This window comes from Lissotriton vulgaris, chromosome 7 (assembly GCF_964263255.1).
Source record: "Lissotriton vulgaris chromosome 7, aLisVul1.2, whole genome shotgun sequence".
In the NCBI taxonomy this organism is placed as follows: Eukaryota; Metazoa; Chordata; class Amphibia; order Caudata; family Salamandridae; genus Lissotriton; species Lissotriton vulgaris.
This window is the reverse complement of record NC_141695.1, coordinates 1,254,846,518-1,254,863,508: the sequence shown is the minus strand read 5'-3', so window position 1 is coordinate 1,254,863,508 and position 16,991 is coordinate 1,254,846,518. Positions and strand designations below refer to the sequence as shown.

The following is a 16,991-nucleotide window of genomic DNA, read 5'->3' as shown; positions in this document are numbered from 1 at the left end:
ATGATATTGGAATATTTTGGTATTTGGGGATTTAGTATAACAACAGCATAGGTGCGAATCAAGTTTTCTTTTCTCCTCTCTCCTCCCCTGAACTGAACCCTGGATATAGAGATGATGTTCTTTCACTTATAATCCCTTTTAGACATCAGAAATTATTCATGTTAAAAAATAAGGTCGTAGTTCACAGACCCGACTTGAATCTCCAGTGTTTATAAAGCATATATTGTATACTGTTTCCTACTATGGGAGGCTATGCCACTGATCTCCGACTTTCACAACTCATGGAATCCTTTGCTCTAAAATTATTGTGACAACTGAAGTTCTTGACTCAACTCATTACTTTTCTTTCTTGAATCCTAGTTAATTGTCTACAGTCTAGTTGAGGGAGCACCATCAACCACGGTTGAAATTTGAATTTTACTCAATTCAGGATGTCCAACAATGTGAGTTTTGATTTCATGCCTGTAAGTGTAAATGAGGTATTATGCTTAATTGTCATTATCAGGGTTTGAGTTTCTGAAATAGAGATGAGTACTGCTATTTGGGTGAAAATTCACATGTTAAGGCCCGATTCTAAAAGAAGCTGCAGGTGAACAAAGGTAAAACATAAGACATGCAATGTTTTAAAACAGGAGAGGAAACAATAGAGTGTCACCTACTAAAAACACATGGAGCGAGAACAGTTTTTGTAGTGACCTTTGAACTATGATTTTGTTTGATGACTGAGAAATGATCAAACCTAAATATATGGGGGCAAATTTACAATCCCCATGTGCCGCCGGTGCATCTAGTTGCATGAGGCACTTGCGGCGTAGCCTGATGAGTGATATTTACAAGCACAGATAAAGTCATCTTGCGTGACTTAACCTGTGCTCGTAAGTATCGCCCCAGTTCACGCAACTCTTTGCGTGTTAGGGGCGGGACATGGGTGTTGCTATGGGTGTTCCCACGCAACACCCATGTCCACTGATGCATTTCCAGATTTACAAGAAATTGTAAATCTGGAAATGTGTCAGAATGTCAGAAGGTGCCTCTTCCTGCATAAGAACAATCTCCCCATGATGCAGGCATCCTTGCACCACTGTGCAAGGATGCCTGCGCATGGCAGCTGTTTGTGTGCCAGTGCAGGGGGAAGCAGAGAAATGCAACATACTGTTGTAAATAGGTTGCATCCCTGTGCTTTGAAACTAATGCAGTGCAGCACAGAAAAATGACTTGCTGCATCGCGCTGCGTTAGTTTCTTGTAGATCTGCCCCACGGTTTCTTCCCAACTTACAATGTTAGTTTAAAAGTTTGGGAGGATAAGTAGTGAGCAAAATATAGTGCCTACTTTAAAGTTTTCACTTTCATGAAAAGAGTTGTCATTTGAGATGTTCTCAATTTTGTTGACAATTAATTTAGTTTCTCCCAAAAAAAAGTGGGGGTGTGATCTCTTTCCCATAGTTGTACAAACATCATGTTTAGTGCTCGCTCCACAACAGGCCTTCAATGTGAAGTGAAAGAGTTACACTTACAATTTACTTCCCCTTCAAGGCAGGAGTGAGATATAGGGCAGCTCATCGAGGAGGCTCATAGAACGTGTAACAACACCGAATCAGACCCAGCCCACAAAACTACTCCTGACCCACCCACCAGCCAACAAACCAACCCCGACTCACCCCCTCCAGCCGGCAAAACAAAATCCGACTCACCCCCAGCCTATAAAACTACCCCAACCCCACAAGCCTACTAAACTACAACAAAACAACCCCCAGCCCAAAACTACACACAGCACAAATAAACTCACCGCTTCCTGCAAGGTCTTCTTGCTTCTGTCCGTAGCAGGCAGCAGCTAGTATGCATGTTACCTTAACCACACATATGCGTGCTTAGGGCATATGTGTGGTTAAGGCATGTGCTGTAGATCTAGCGGAGTTGGAACACTCATGGTTTAGACCACAGTGTTCCGACTGTTCCCCGACCATGGCATTTGAATATAGCGGATTCCCTCCAGTAGTTAGCTACTACATTTCAACGAGAAAATGGCTGAGTGGCACAGGGTGTAACATTGTATATCAATGTGATGAAATGGTGAAATCTGGTTTTAGAGAGAAAGACCAAATGATTCTTTCTTTTTCTCTTGTAGTTCCGCATGCGAGCCCGCCTGAGGGCAGTAATCTGCTGCTGCAGACCAGTCCCTGATGGAGGTAAGTGGTCGAAAGCAAAACCAAATGTACTCTGAGGGGCAGATTTACAAGCCCCTTGACACACCAGTTCATAATTTTTTGTGTTGTATCGGTGGCGCATGGTAACGCTCCATATTTACAAGGACAGGAAAAGCCACCCTGTGTGACTTTGCTTGTCCTTTTAAATATGACCCCTTTACACGCAGCACTTTGCATGAAAGGGACTTTCCATGGGTGTTGCTATGGGTGTTCACACGCCGCACCCATTGAACCAGACACATTTTCAGATTCACAAGGAATCATAAATCTGGAAATGAGTGTGAATTCTACGCCTCCCCAGCGGAGGCGTAGGGATGCGCAACAAGGAGAAATGTATTAATTTCTCCTCTTTTTCTTTTCCTCTTCCTATGTGTGCTGCATTTTGCAGCACACATAGAAAGAGGAAATCACCTCTAATGATGTTTATGTACAGGAAGGGTTCCCTTCCGGCACATCAACAATCATTGAAACAATGCAGTTTTTCAACTTCTATGGGTGCTAATGCAGCACACATAGAAGTTGAAAAACGGCATTTCGGATTGTTTTTGTGCAGGAAGGGAACCCTTCCTGAACAAAAACAATCTCCCCACGACGCACTGCTCATGGCAGCAGTTTGCACGCCAGTGCAGAGGGAAGCACTGAGATGCGACATATTGTTGTAAATTTGTTGCCTCCCTGTGCTTTGAAAGTGACACAATGTGGCTTGCATTCGGCACTGAGGGGCATATTATCAAGGAGCAGTGTTAAAATTATCGCCAGAACATGGGCTTCTATGGGAATTAACAAGGGCGTATTATCAAGCACATTATCGCCGTTTTATCTGCAGTTTCCTGCCGATAAAACGGCGATAATTTTAACACCGGTCCTTGATAATATGCCCCTGGGTCACTTTCTTGTAAATCTGCCCCTGAGTTTTCCCCTTTGTGTGAGTTCTTTGATTGTTTATAGTTTTAATGAAATGAAGGGATGCATTTCTGTAAAAAGTACATTTTCAGCACAGAACACACTGTCCTTGAAGCTATTATGTAATAATATAGTATGTGAAATGCAGGTGAATCAACCCCTCAATATTTAAGTACATGCGGATATGGAGGCAGCAGTCACTCAATGTTACAATGTATGGCGCTGGCATTGATCATTTAGTATTTCATTTCTGAGCGTGTTGGGCCACAGTCATTGTGGTGGGAGGTACTGGCTGTGTTTCAAATCCTGGCACCACCTCGGCAGAATGGTCATTCAACAATCAAACACAGAACTGACAAATTATTGGAGCCTTATGGCATGTGTGCAGTAGGCTTGGAGGCCACTGGATCACCAGGCAAGATGGTCAAAGACGTTTTAAGGCATAGGCATATTAGGCAATTGCCCAGGGCCCCCACCTTCCAAGAGGCCCCATGGGAAAGTGAACTTTCTCACTATTTGATCTTTGCCTATTCTGTTTCTCTATTAAAACTCTCTACCTCATGCCACTACTGACTCTTTTGAGTCATTTTAAGGACTTTTGGGATACCAGTTAGGACATATTTAATCTGTTATTGTGTGCTCTTGTTATAGTGTGACATATGATTTCGTATTGTTTGGCATCAAACAGGATTGAAATAGTAGGAAATGGGTAATATATTTCAAATTTGTACTGTACAGATGCCCTCAAATTATGTCTTACCCAGGGCCGCCCAAATCCTTAAGAGGACAATAAAGATGATCAAGTGTAATGTGGGCTGTGAAAATGTGCAGCCAAATGCTGCTGGTGGCCGCAGAGCTACTTTAGACGGCAGGTGTCTTTGGAAGTACCTGGCTCACAGAGACCGAGGGACAGTGTATGCTGATGGCAAAAGGAGAAGCCTGGGCTCCCAGCAATCCTTGCTCACAAATGGAATCTTTGTTCAGTACGGACAAATTATTACAGAACTCCTAGGCTGTGGATAGGAGGTACCTAACCCCAGAAATATAAAGCAACATGAACAGTTGTAGGCTGGGCCACCAAAAATGCTGACATTTTAGAACTTTCATAGATGTGGCAAATAGCTTCAGAAGTTATGGTCCAAAACAGTGACCTGGAGAAAATACATTCCAATGGGGAGCATAGGAGCAGGAACACAACTTGTAAGCTTCACTAACAAAATGCAGTGATTTGCTACATGGGCAAATTAGAAGAGCCTGCCATAGCAGTGCCTTCTAAATCTATATATATTAATCTCTTATATTTGATACAAAAGTCCCAAACAGTTGCACCATTCCTGGGTAAAAAAAACCCTTATCATAAATTCACACGTATAGTCACATAACATGAACAATTGTTCAGATGTATCTGAAGTCTAACATAGATGAGTTGAATTAACCATGCATGGTCCCCCATCACCCATCCTGACTCAAATATTCACATTTTGCAAACAGAGAAAGGCAGGCAACAACTATACAATTTGGGGGAATATGGAGACCCAAGTTGGAGGGCCTTTTTCACCAGGCGCATTACAGGACTGGCAGTGAAACGTGTAGCTACCGAGTTTCAGGACATTTTTGTATCCATCTTTAAACTGATTAGTTTTCAAGCAAACATGGCTTTTAAACTCTAGTAGATTGATAAGTTATGTTATGTTATGTTAGTTTATACTATGTTATTATATTTATTTAATGTTATAATTTCAATCAGCAGCAACTTGGGGCATGAAGGGAGGACCATCTGAGGAGCCACTTTCTTCAGTTTGTGCAGACATGGGACTCTGTAATCGAAATTGACATTCAATCTAGAGATACTTGTGCCCTCAAACTAACCCTAATTTCTGACCAAATGCTCTTTGTGATTAGCAAATGCCATTGGTGTCCTTTTGGATAGGTTAGAGAGCTCCTGGATATGCTGTCTTGTATGCCGGGGGCTTTAACACAGCATAACATTTGAGGAGTCTCATTATAAAAATGGAGAGTAACAGCTCTAGAATTTATCATGAGAGGCACTTTTATTACGTCTGCATAGTTATGGAAGCTTTGTTGGGAGTGCTAATTCTCTTTACATTTCCCTCCGTAGGCTTCCTCACGTGCAAGGTGTAGTTCAAGCAGCTAGATTTACATAGAAGTGGGATACAGGAAATAACCAAACCTGAGCAAGACAGTCTACCTTTCTCCCCCAGAATGCTCCGAAATAAAATAAAGCACTCTATCACATAAATTCAACACATTCAAGATTAATCTATGATCAGTTATCATGGGGGTCTCAACTGCACTTAGGAAACGCCACACAATTCCAACAGAACACATAAGACAGAACATGTTTCACAAACTCAACACATAATTTGCACAAGCACCAATGCATCTTGGACAAGTGTCCTTTCTTTAATATTTCATGCAAATTTTGCTGCAAGTTAAAAATATCTTGTGACACTTTTTTCTAAACTTCTAAAAAATGTCAAATAACCTCTGTTTGGGCATTATTTGTACATGTGTCTGTTTCTCTGGGTTGTCATTACAGTTCGACTGATGGAATCTGTCCGGCGCATGGACATAAACATCCTTATGGCTTTTTTGCATACAACTGCTTCTGCAAATTCAAATGAGAACATCTTGTTATGTTGTAAAATCCTGGAACATCGAAAAAAGGTAACTGTGATTCTCCATTGCTTTACCGGGCATTCTAGGGAATAAGAGGCAATGTGCTTCATTTAAACATGTGGTTGTCTCATGGTATGATATATTATGTATGTGAGAATTTCAGAGTATTATATGATATGGCAGTAGAAGCCTTATCATGGAATACAGTCACAAAAACTGTCTTGGGTCCAGTCAAGCTTGTTTGCATCACCTTTGTTCAACGCTGGGTATCTGGGGCTTCGAGCAGCAAAGCTTGACAAAGGAACTTAGTGTAAATCATTTAGGAGCACCAAAGAATGGAATAAGAAAGTCACACAAGAGATACAACAATACTTTATGAAAATAGAACATATTTTTATACATTTTTAGAATCCATGTTCATCAAATTTCATTGGAGGTTCCAGAGATATGTATTTTGAAAACAATAAAAAAACTTTCAATACAACCACAAAACAGCACTGGTCAACAAACAATTGTACATTTTTTTAATGTTTAAAACAGTTAGTTTGTCAACTTCAGCCTGACTTAAGGTCACTTTGGGCAGTGACCTGGCCACCAGACACTTTTTCAGTTCAGTTCCAGCCTTTAGAAAACAACCACCATAGAGAACAATGAAGTGGTTCCTACGCTGGGGATGCAGGCAGAAAAGATGTTCAAATATTATCCTGGAGCTGTGCAGTCGACAAGGGTGAGCTGTTGGTGATTCCTTGGTGCATAGGTGAGGTGGGGCAACTTTGGCCACTGCATGTGAGGTCCCATGGCATCCTCTTTGTGACAGTCGAAGGCCAGCAGCAGCTGGGCTACTGTTCTCCCGACACAGCAATCACTGCGAATACCTTTGGTAGAGGCTAGTGTCCCTCTAAGGCAAGAAATCCTTTGATAGCAGTCCTGGGTCCAGCAGACTCGAGTGCAACTTTTGGCTACATTGGAGATGTCTCTAGCAGCATCCAACAGCAGTCAGTGGTGATTCCTCTGAAAATGATACTGCTTTGCCGGTTTCGGCTTTCTCAACTTTGGTATCCATGGTGCTGTTCCAGGTGGCCAACCAACTAACCCTTGGAGTCACTGCTTCAATCTGGCTCTGGGATCAATGTTTTCCCAAGCCGGGAGCCGCAGGCACAGTCCAAATTTTACTAGTCCAAAGTGCAGCAGGAGCAGTCCTTCCAACAGTGAATCCTCTCTTTCGGCTATTCCAAGGGCAGGAGGACAGTCTTTGTTGGGTTCTTTTTCCAAATCCAATGTGTACTGAGGCTTAGCATGCCAGGGGTGCCTATTTTATCCTGGGAAAAGTGCCTGGGGGGACAACATGGTGACTATCCAATGGGCTAGTAGGCCCACTCCTTTTTTGCGACAAAGTTCAGGTTATGTGTGGCATTTCGCAATCCCAGAGTGCAATATTCTTGCTACTGTCAAGCCCACAGGAAAACAGGTTTGAGGATATTGTTTTCCTCTCCGTCCCTGCCTCCAACTTGTCTGCAGGAACAAAAGTCATCCTGCTCGGGTGTGTTGTCACCCTTTAAAGGGGGCATTTCCTTTGAGCCTGCCTTTTGGGCTAACACCTTAGTTGGCCTTTCTGGGAGAGGAGGTGACACCTCAGTCTGCGGCAACTGCCTTTGTACTTAAGCCTTGGAGTTGTTCACATGTCTCCCCAGATGGGCAGAAAGCTGTATGTTGGCCCGGGCCTGCACAAAGCCACTGGACTAGCTATGGCACAGAGTGTCAACATTTTAAAAGCTGCCCAACTTTAACAGTGACATTAATTTCGCTGGAAGTTAGCTGGACTAACTTTCCTCATTAAAACAACAACTTTAAGGGTTTTGCTGCTAAGGCTATATAAACTTATATGTATTGCTTAACAATATACAGCTCCTTGCCATAGGGGTCTATATGGCTTCCTTAGGGGTGAATAACATATATCATTAAGGGAACAGGTGGCTTTGCCATTAATGGCAATGCCATAGTCAAACTAGCATCATATTTTTGTGCAGTGTACTATAGTATTGTGTAGTTTGTCAGTGTCATGCTGTGCTGTAGTGCAGCTATGTGTGTTTTGTGGTGTTATGTTGTAGTATGATGCAGAGATGTATTGTAATGCATTACATCTCTGTGTTGTGTTGCAAGTGCCTGGAATGACATATTTTCTTCTAAAGCATCCATTAGGTGTACATATTGATATGGTACTTCATGGATGAGTCATTAGAGAAAATAGTATTGTAACCTTTGTTTGAACATTTCAACTCTGTTCAGTCAGAGACTGTGGGAGAAAATTGAGACACTAACCTCTCACCGAAACATGTCATGGCAAATTCTTTCTTGGAGTGAAGAAAGAACAGTTACACTGCTAGTTTGCTGTAAAAATACTTCACATCTTGGGGTCTACAACCTAGAACGAGAAAGACTGGATCATGCCAGGTATTCAAGATATCCCTGTAAAACAAATGTACATAACCTCATCGAAATGAAGATCATTTAACACACTCAGAATCTTGCTTTGAGGGACTTATTGTGAAATACCCTGATCCTGATTACAGCAAATCTGTGAATGGAAAGCTCTCATGTCAGCTACTTTTGTCCTTACAATTTTATGTTGAGTGTCATCTAAAGGAGCCATTTGTGAGACGTAAGAATGCATGGCTAGTTTCTACTCTAGATAGGGATAATTGAGAAAAATGTGGCCCAAGGAAAAGATCAATAATTACAGGTCAAAAAAGACTATCATCCGTATTCACAAAAGTAGAAATACATGCAAACGTGCACATTTACATTTACTCTTAGACTTTGTAGTAACTTTACTGCTTTTGGCTATTCACCGTTTTCACATGTAAAGTTACAACACAGTGGAAATGTGCATATCCTCGATCCCTGAAACTAGAGGGTGGAGGTAAATTTATAAGTGACTAGTTGCCACTGGTAACGTTTCACACTTATTTCACCAGGGCAGAGTTCTCCCTATGGTGTCGTGTCAGGGATTTTTAATCTTTAAAATAAGTTAATGAAAATATTTTAATGTATTTTATATTTTTTTTAAACCTAAAAGAAATTGAAAATAAATTCTACAGCAATACTATCTTGAAAGTATGTTAAAATATTTCCTGTAAATATAATAAGCTAATACAAAATTATTTATTTAAATATTTATTTAAAAAATCAACCAGAAAGTAAAATGTATATTTTTATTTAACCTGAATTAAAAATGACTAATTGTTTGTTGTTAAATGTATTCAAATTATAATAACTGTAATTCGTTTATATATATATATATATATATATATATATATATATATATATATATATATATATATATATATATATATATCCATACACGTTTCCAACCAGTTCCTCCGAACTCACAACTGGTGCCTCCAATTAACGGGGGTGTGACCCATTTCATTCAACAACCAAAAAAGCAACTGGAACACTCCCGGGGCTTTCAACATAACTTTATTGGGGGAGGAAGTGCCGGGTCGGGACGCCATCTTTGTTGACAGGCTAGTTGCTGCCTGACGACCTCGCACGCTCGAGGCCATTTAAGCTGATCACTCCAGGGTCTCTCCCTGTTAGGTAAGTGCCGTGATTCAAAGGCTGCTGGTGGTTTCTTTTTAACGCTGCTGACTAGCGCGAGTATAGCGCTTTTAACGCGATCATTATCTTAATTTAGTTTGTGGGCTCTGCATTTTGCCGGGTTTGTGTTAGGACACACTTGCACATTAATAGTGAATTGCACCGCTGTTGAGCGGGTCTTTAGTCGCTACCTTTGGGGTGGGAGCCATCTTGGGGGAGGAAGTGCCGGGTCGGGACGCCATCTTTGTTGACAGGCTAGTTGCTGCCTGACGACCTTGCACGCTCGAGGCCATTTAAACCTGCCCCCATGCAAGCGCGCAGCGCACGCACGCAGCGCACGCGCGCAGCGGGCGCGCCGGAGGCTCGCCAGAGGCGAGCCCATCTGTGCCCATCCGTGACCAACCGGGACCCGGGGCCACGACCCCTGGTCCGCATATTATCTACACTAGCGGTGAGTTAGGGGCTTTTAATTCCGGTAATATTGCCATCAGCCAGGGATGTGCTGCTATACTCAGGCAGGAAGGAGTATTGATAGCCCCCAGTTCCCATCCAGGTCGGAAGGACGCTTTTAAGGTCCAAGGCCTGCGCTATGGTCTCCTCAATACACGCTCCCTTCAACGCCATCACCTAGAGGTTTTTACTCTTTTGGAAGAAGGAGAATTGGATCTTTTAGGAATAACAGAAACATGGCTAGAAGATTCTTCAATGCCGGATCTCGTAGCTTCTTTGCCATCTGATTTCTCTGCACTTTTCTACAATAGAACGGAAGCTAGGAGAGGGGGAGGTGTGGCCCTTCTGTATAGCTCACGCCTATTGGGCGAAAGGTTTCTGACCGAAAATCTGGCTGGCGCGGAAGTGATGGGTGTTAAGCTGAAGCTGGGGACAGACTGCTTGATTATTCTGTTAGTATATAGCCCCCCGTGGGCTTCGCCGGAATTTCCCGATTTGTTCATGAGATTGGCCCAGGATATCCGCTCGAGATATGACAAAGTCGTCATAATGGTAGTAGTAGTCATTATTTAAAAGAAAAGAAAATATGAATTTGCCTGTGTTGCGTTTACAGCAACACCAAGCTTTGTAGCTTGCTTATTTTAAAAAAAATGCATTTGCCTGTGTTGCGATTACAGCAACACCAAGCGTTGAAGCTTACTTATTTTTCTTTAAAAATGCATTCTGCTGTGTTGCACTTACAACTACACCAAATTTTGAAGCTCTCTCATTCTTGCTTTACATACATGGCCATCTGTAACAGTTTATGAATATCCATTTAATATGCTCCTAAATGTATGCAAGTATTACATAGGAATGTTAGACTCTGACTATCTCCTGAGGCACAGCCGGGAGCCACAAGCTAGATTGTATTTCTTGCGCTTTTAAACCTGTAAAATCTGCAATTTTAAATCGATTGTGCACTCACTTTGTTTCACCACTGCTGCTACTGGCACCCCTTTTTGGAGCAAAACGAGCGCTTGGAAGGGCGAAATCGCCGAGCTTTCCATCGCCATTCACCCACGCCCTGACCGGGACACGCCCACTCAGAGGCCACGCCCCCCGCCCGTGTCAATAAAGGCACGCTGAACTACAAGCGTGCTGATTAGACTCTGACTATCTCCTGAGGCACAGCCGGGAGCCACAAGCTAGATTGTATTTCTTGCGCTTTTAAACCTGTAAAATCTGCAATTTTAAATCGATTGTGCACTCACTTTGTTTCACCACTGCTGCTACTGGCACCCTTTTTTGGAGCAAAAACGAGCGCTTGGAAGGGCGAAATCGCCGAGCTTTCCATCTTCATTCACCCACGCCCTGACCGGGACACGCCCACTCAGAGGCCACGCCCTCCGCCCGTGTCAATAAAGGCGCGCTGAACTACAAGCGCGCTGATTAGACTCTGACTATCTCCTGAGGCACAGCCGGGAGCCACAAGCTAGATTGTATTTCTTGCGCTTTTAAACCTGTAAAATCTGCAATTTTAAATCGATTGTGCACTCACTTTGTTTCACCACTGCTGCTACTGGCACCCCTTTTGGGAGCAAAAACGAGCGCTTGGAAGGGCGAAATTGCCGAGCTTTCCATCGCCATTCACCCACGCCCTGACCGGGACACGCCCACTCAGAGGCCACACCCCCCGCCCGTGTCAATAAAGGCGCGCTGAACTACAAGCGCGCTGATTAGACTTTGAGTATCTCCTGAGGCACAGTCGGGAGCCACAAGCTAGATTGTATTTCTTGCGCTTTTAAACCTGTAAAATCTGCAATTTTAAATCAGTCAGTCAGTCAAAATACTTTATTGCGATAACTTAATATCATACAAAGACAATGGCGAATATATATTACATTAATAACATTAATAGCAATACAAAAAGCACATACATTGAGAGCAATTAAAAACAATTAAAATATAACAAGTTAAAAATCATCATACATCATGTTACAATTTATATCAGCATGAGAAATATAAAGTGCAAGGTGCTAAAATACAAAGTGCTAATGTGCAAAAAAGACTTAAAAAGACTTAAAAATACTAAGGAGGTCCCCAGCGAAATATTCATTACTAGCATCTAATGACCCTGTTGCAGTGCTTTCTATAATTACTGACCCAAGAAGGTTACAAACAGACTAACTAAAATGCAAAGTCTGTACTACAAAGGGAGGTAGACACATTTTTTAATCTAATGGTCCTGCTTCTAATAGCTCTCACCAGGAAACTAGCCACGTGAAACATAATCCTGGGAGTTTGTAACAGTTGTAAATAAATAGGAGCAGGTCTAACTAAAATGAATCCTGCTTCCTTAAGTATAGGTACAAGGAACAGTCTCCGAGCTTCATTGTAGTGACTACAAAACATTATAAAGTGCATGGTATTTTGCTCAGAGAAATGATCGCAAGAACAGGGTGGTGCCTTTTCTGGGGTACTCCATACAGGATAAAAACCCAAATTAAAATGTATCAAATTAAAACGGAAACGAGTTAAAATAAACCTGTGGTAGGGATGAGTCACCACATTAAGATAGCTATCAGGACCGTTAGGTATAGACAACAATAAACTGGCCCTGACACTAGGTTTTTTCAGCTCGATTTCTTCCCTCTCCAGGGATAGGAGCTCCTTCATTGCATGTTTGGTGTAATCAATATCTTTAGATGTTATAGAGTCAATAACAGTATAGAGCTCAGGCCTCCCCAGCCTCAAAAAACTTTCCTTAATATACGTCAGCCACCTGATGCTATGCACTTTGTCTAGGGACAAACAGTCCCTCATTATGATATGATTTAGGGGAATTTCTGTGTTAAGCCACATCCTCAGCCAAGCAACTAAAGGTGCTATTTTTATCAGGTCTGAGATGTAGCCTTCCCCTAATTCCATATGGACGGTGTAGGACGGGGTTGACTGAGGGACGCCAAGAACAGATCTGAAGAATTTGTTTTCCACTATCTGTATGGGTTCCACTCCCCTATATCCCCACAATGAGCCACCATATGATGCAACTGAGATACATTTGGCCTTATAGATTTTACTAACAGCTGCAATTGGCCTACCCCCAAGTTTTTTAGAGAACCCATGGAGGGCTGCAGATGTCCTAGCCAACATGGTTGCTCTACTATTAACATGAGGACCCCAGCTACCTTTCTCATCAAAGGTGATCCCCAGGTAGGGAAAGGAGGAGACGCGCGCAAGCTTTTCCTGCCCACAAAGAAAAATTTTGTGAAAAGGTCTCCTAGAGGCCCTGCCCATAAGCATAACCTGAGATTTTTTAGCGTTTATTTTCAGGTCAAGTGAGCCCATGAAAGATTCAAAGGCATCCAGGAGTCGTTGAAGCCCAACCCCGGTGCGTGCAAGAAGAACCGCGTCATCAGCGTAAAGGAGAACAGGAATCCCCTGATCCCCTGCACGCGGGATGTCGCTGGTAACGCCCCTAAGAGCAGGCTCCAAAGCGTTCACATATAATGTGAACAACAGTGGTGCCAGTATACATCCCTGTCTGACTCCTTTTTCAGAGGCAAAAACATCTGTACACCTTCCATTCGAGGAAACTCTAATTTTTGCAGTAAGGTCAGAGTGCAGGTCGGCCAATAAATTAACTATGGTCCTGTCCAGGCCCATGTCAAGTAATTTTAACCGATTGTGCACTCACTTTGTTTCACCACTGCTGCTGCTGGCACCCCTTTTTGGAGCAAAAACGAGCGTTTGGAAGGGCGAAATCGCCGAGCTTTCCATCGCCATTCACCCACGCCCTGACCGGGACACGCCCACTCAGAGGCCACGCCCCCCCCCCCTTCGCCCTCCCACTTTAAAAATGTGCTTGGACCGGAAGCGCAGCGGACGAGCGCAGCGGGCGCGACGATTGCGCGCCGAAGGCGCGCATAAGGCAAGCTCATCTGCGCTCGTCCGCGATCAGGACGCGACCGGGGCCAGTCCTCATGCCCGACCCACCAGCCTCAACATCGCACCTTATACCCGGACCGATCTGCTGTCTCTTAGACCCCCCCACTGCAGGACTCACTCTGGCTTTCTCTTGGACGCCCAAAGCCGAGAATTTGTCTGCAGAACTTGTCATTTCTCCTTGTCACCTGCTGGCTTAACATCCCGCCCAATCCACGCCCCCACCTCAGCTTCTATTTCTAGCGATCACCCCCCGTTGACCCTTAGATCTGCACTTATTAACTGCAGATATTTGACCAAACATGCCTTTGACATCTGGCAGTCCCTTCGAGATAACAAGTGGGATCTGCTTTTCCTAACGGAAACATGGCTCAATGACACTACGAACCCCGCCATTTCCCTTGCCTTACCGGAGGGTTACAGTATCAGCTGTGCCAATAGATCTATTGGCAAACCAGGAGGTGGTATTGCCCTAATTCATAAATCCACCTGGACAGCCACCTTTCCCCCATTTGACCACATCGACTGTATAGAAGGTCTGCCTTTTAGCATCCAAACCTCACCGTCCTCCTCCTGTTCGGGAATACTTATTTATCGTCCTCCTCATTCCAATCTATCGCACCTACCGGTTTTGACGGACTATATCATCCAGCTTAGTACACAATACTCCAACTTTACCGCATTAGGAGACTTCAACCTCCATGTCGACAATGAATCATGTCCGCACAGTACTCAATTTATCTCCATGCTAGCGGCCTGTAACCTAGTCCAATTAATAACTTTACCCACGCATAATGCGGGTCACACACTGGACTTAATCTGCTCCAACCTCTCTTCCATTCGGGTGCACCCCCCCATCCCGGTCATCTGGTCCGACCATTTCTTTATCTCCTTTGAGATTGATATTCCCCGCCCCTGCAGATCTTTTATCACGCCTAAATCTTCAGGAAGAAACTGGAGTCGCATCACTTTAGATGCGCTCCAGAAACATCTCAACAACTCCCAACCCTGCTTGTCAACCGACCCTGACCAAGCTATTAACGAACTAGACACATGGATCAGTGAGGCCTTAGACGCACTGGCCCCCATAAAACCCGTCAAATCTTACAGGACGGCTCCTTCAGCCCCCTGGTACTCTAATGAACTTCGGCAGAAAAAGACCTTCTGTAAATCTCTTGAACGCCGCTGGAGACAGAACTACTCTCCGGACAGTAAAGTCATCTATAAAACTGCCCTCAAAGACTATCGGAGAATGATAGAGGAGCACAAACGGGACTTCCTGGCCTCCAGAATAAAACTCGCCAGCAATGGAGCCAGGGAGATCTTCAACATTGTTAGATCCTTCACAGACCCCGCTGCGTTGACCAGATCCCAGCCCGCCTCACAGGCATTATGCAACAAGCTTTCTCAATTTTTTGAGGACAAAATTGAGAACATCCAAACATCCTTTCCCCCTTCTAATACAGAAGGAGACGACGAGCGATCCACTCCTCTCATACCATCGCCACTCTCTCTGACTGAATTCGCGGTAATATCGGAAGCAGATTCTATGATTGAGCTCCTTAAATGTAAATCAGGCTCCCCTAACGACCCTTGGCCTGCCAAGGAATACAAAAAACTGGCACCCCTACTTAACCCATATTTAAATCACATCTGGAATGACTCACTCCGTACAGGATGCTTCCCTACCAAATGGAAGCATGCCTCCCTAGTCCCCATTCTGAAGAAACCCAATTTAGATCCTGACCTCCCCAGTAATTACAGGCCCATCTCCCTCCTGCCTGCCCCAGCCAAGGTCTTGGAAAAGCTGGTTCATTCCCAATTGGCTAGTTTCATCGAAACCAATGGGCTCCTTCATGTCTCCCAGCATGGCTTCAGGTCGGGCCATAGCACGGAGTCGGCCCTCATTGAAATGGCCGACTCTGTGAGATGGACGCTTGACCGAGGGTCGAGGGCGGTGTTAGTGCTGCTGGATCTTTCAGCAGCATTTGACACTGTCTCTCATAAGATCTTGCTGAGAAGGCTGGAGGACTTAGGGCTAGGCGGCTCTGTTCTGAAGTGGCTGTCATCTTACCTGTCTAATCGCACCCAGCAAGTCTTTACCCCTCCCTTCACTTCCTCTGCCAGGCCACTTAAATGGGGAGTCCCACAGGGTTCTTCCCTTAGCCCGCTTTTGTTTAATGTTTATTTCACCCCTTTGGCTAAGCTGATCTCCCAGACTGGGATCAAATCTACATCTTATGCTGATGACATCCAGCTACTTTTCACGTTCGATACCCCTTCTGCATCTGCTTTCGACCCGCTGAAATCCTGCCTAAGAGACATTTCCAACTGGATGGATGCTAATTCCCTCCGTCTCAACGCAGGTAAAACGGAGATTCTGTTTTTCAACTCTCCTTCTCCCTTGGATGCCAGCCTGTGGTGGCCTGAAGACTTGTGCCAGGCCCCCACGCCTAAAAACTCGGTGAAAAACCTAGGAGTACGCTGGGATACCCATCTCAGCTTCGATACCCAGGTACAAAGAGTCGCAGCCTCATGCTTTGCCAAAATCAGAACAATCAAACGGCTTATTAACTATCTGCCGGAGGAATGCCGCAAGACTGTGATCCAGGCATTAATCATATCCCATCTTGATTATGCCAATGCCCTCTATCTTGGTATCACAGCAGGCCTGTGTTACAAATTGCAGACGGTTCAAAACGCCGCCGCCCGGCTGGTGGAGAGAATTCCTGCCAGACATCATATCTCCCCCCACCTCCGTAAACTGCATTGGCAACCCATTGCGAAAAGATGCGTATTTAAAGCAATGACGCTGGCATTCCGTGCATCTAAAGGCAATGGGTCGGCCCATCTGAAAAATACTCTTCGCCCTAATGCCAAATCCAGGGCACTACGCTCCAACTCCTTATTTTTCCTACAAACTCTCCGATTTAAGCGTTCCCGTGCTGGTGGAAAAACCTTTGAGGTCTGTGCCACCCAGCACTGGAATAAGCTTCCGTTAGCTCTTCGCATATGCCAGACAGAACCAGTATTTCGTAAATCACTTAAAACCCTTCTTTTTTCCTCCTAGTTTGGTACCTCCGACCTGTCCCTCTAGTTCTCAGAGTCTCCCAGCGCCGGGATGCCCCGTTGGGGCCGCTGCGCGCTTTACAAAACACACTAATAATAATAATGGGTGACTTCAATTACCATTGGGAAAAGGTCCCGAAAGAAGGTCAGGCGTTACAGATTGAGGAGGCGCTAACTTCACTGGATCTGGTTCAACAA

At 44.1% G+C, this 16,991-nt stretch overlaps 1 protein-coding gene across 1 annotated transcript in view; it reads left to right on the top strand.

Annotated features, from left to right (window-relative positions):
* Nucleotides 1-431: 431 nt before the first annotated feature.
* The window catches only part of LOC147703341 (uncharacterized), a 52,040-nt gene continuing 35,480 nt past the window's right edge, over nucleotides 432-16,991 (top strand). Inside the window, exons 1-3 of the mRNA XM_086931783.1 lie at nucleotides 432-443; nucleotides 2,126-2,186; nucleotides 5,668-5,795. Of these exons, the coding sequence (XP_086787909.1) occupies nucleotides 432-443; nucleotides 2,126-2,186; nucleotides 5,668-5,795 (201 nt within the window). The remainder of the gene's footprint in view (nucleotides 444-2,125; nucleotides 2,187-5,667; nucleotides 5,796-16,991) is intronic.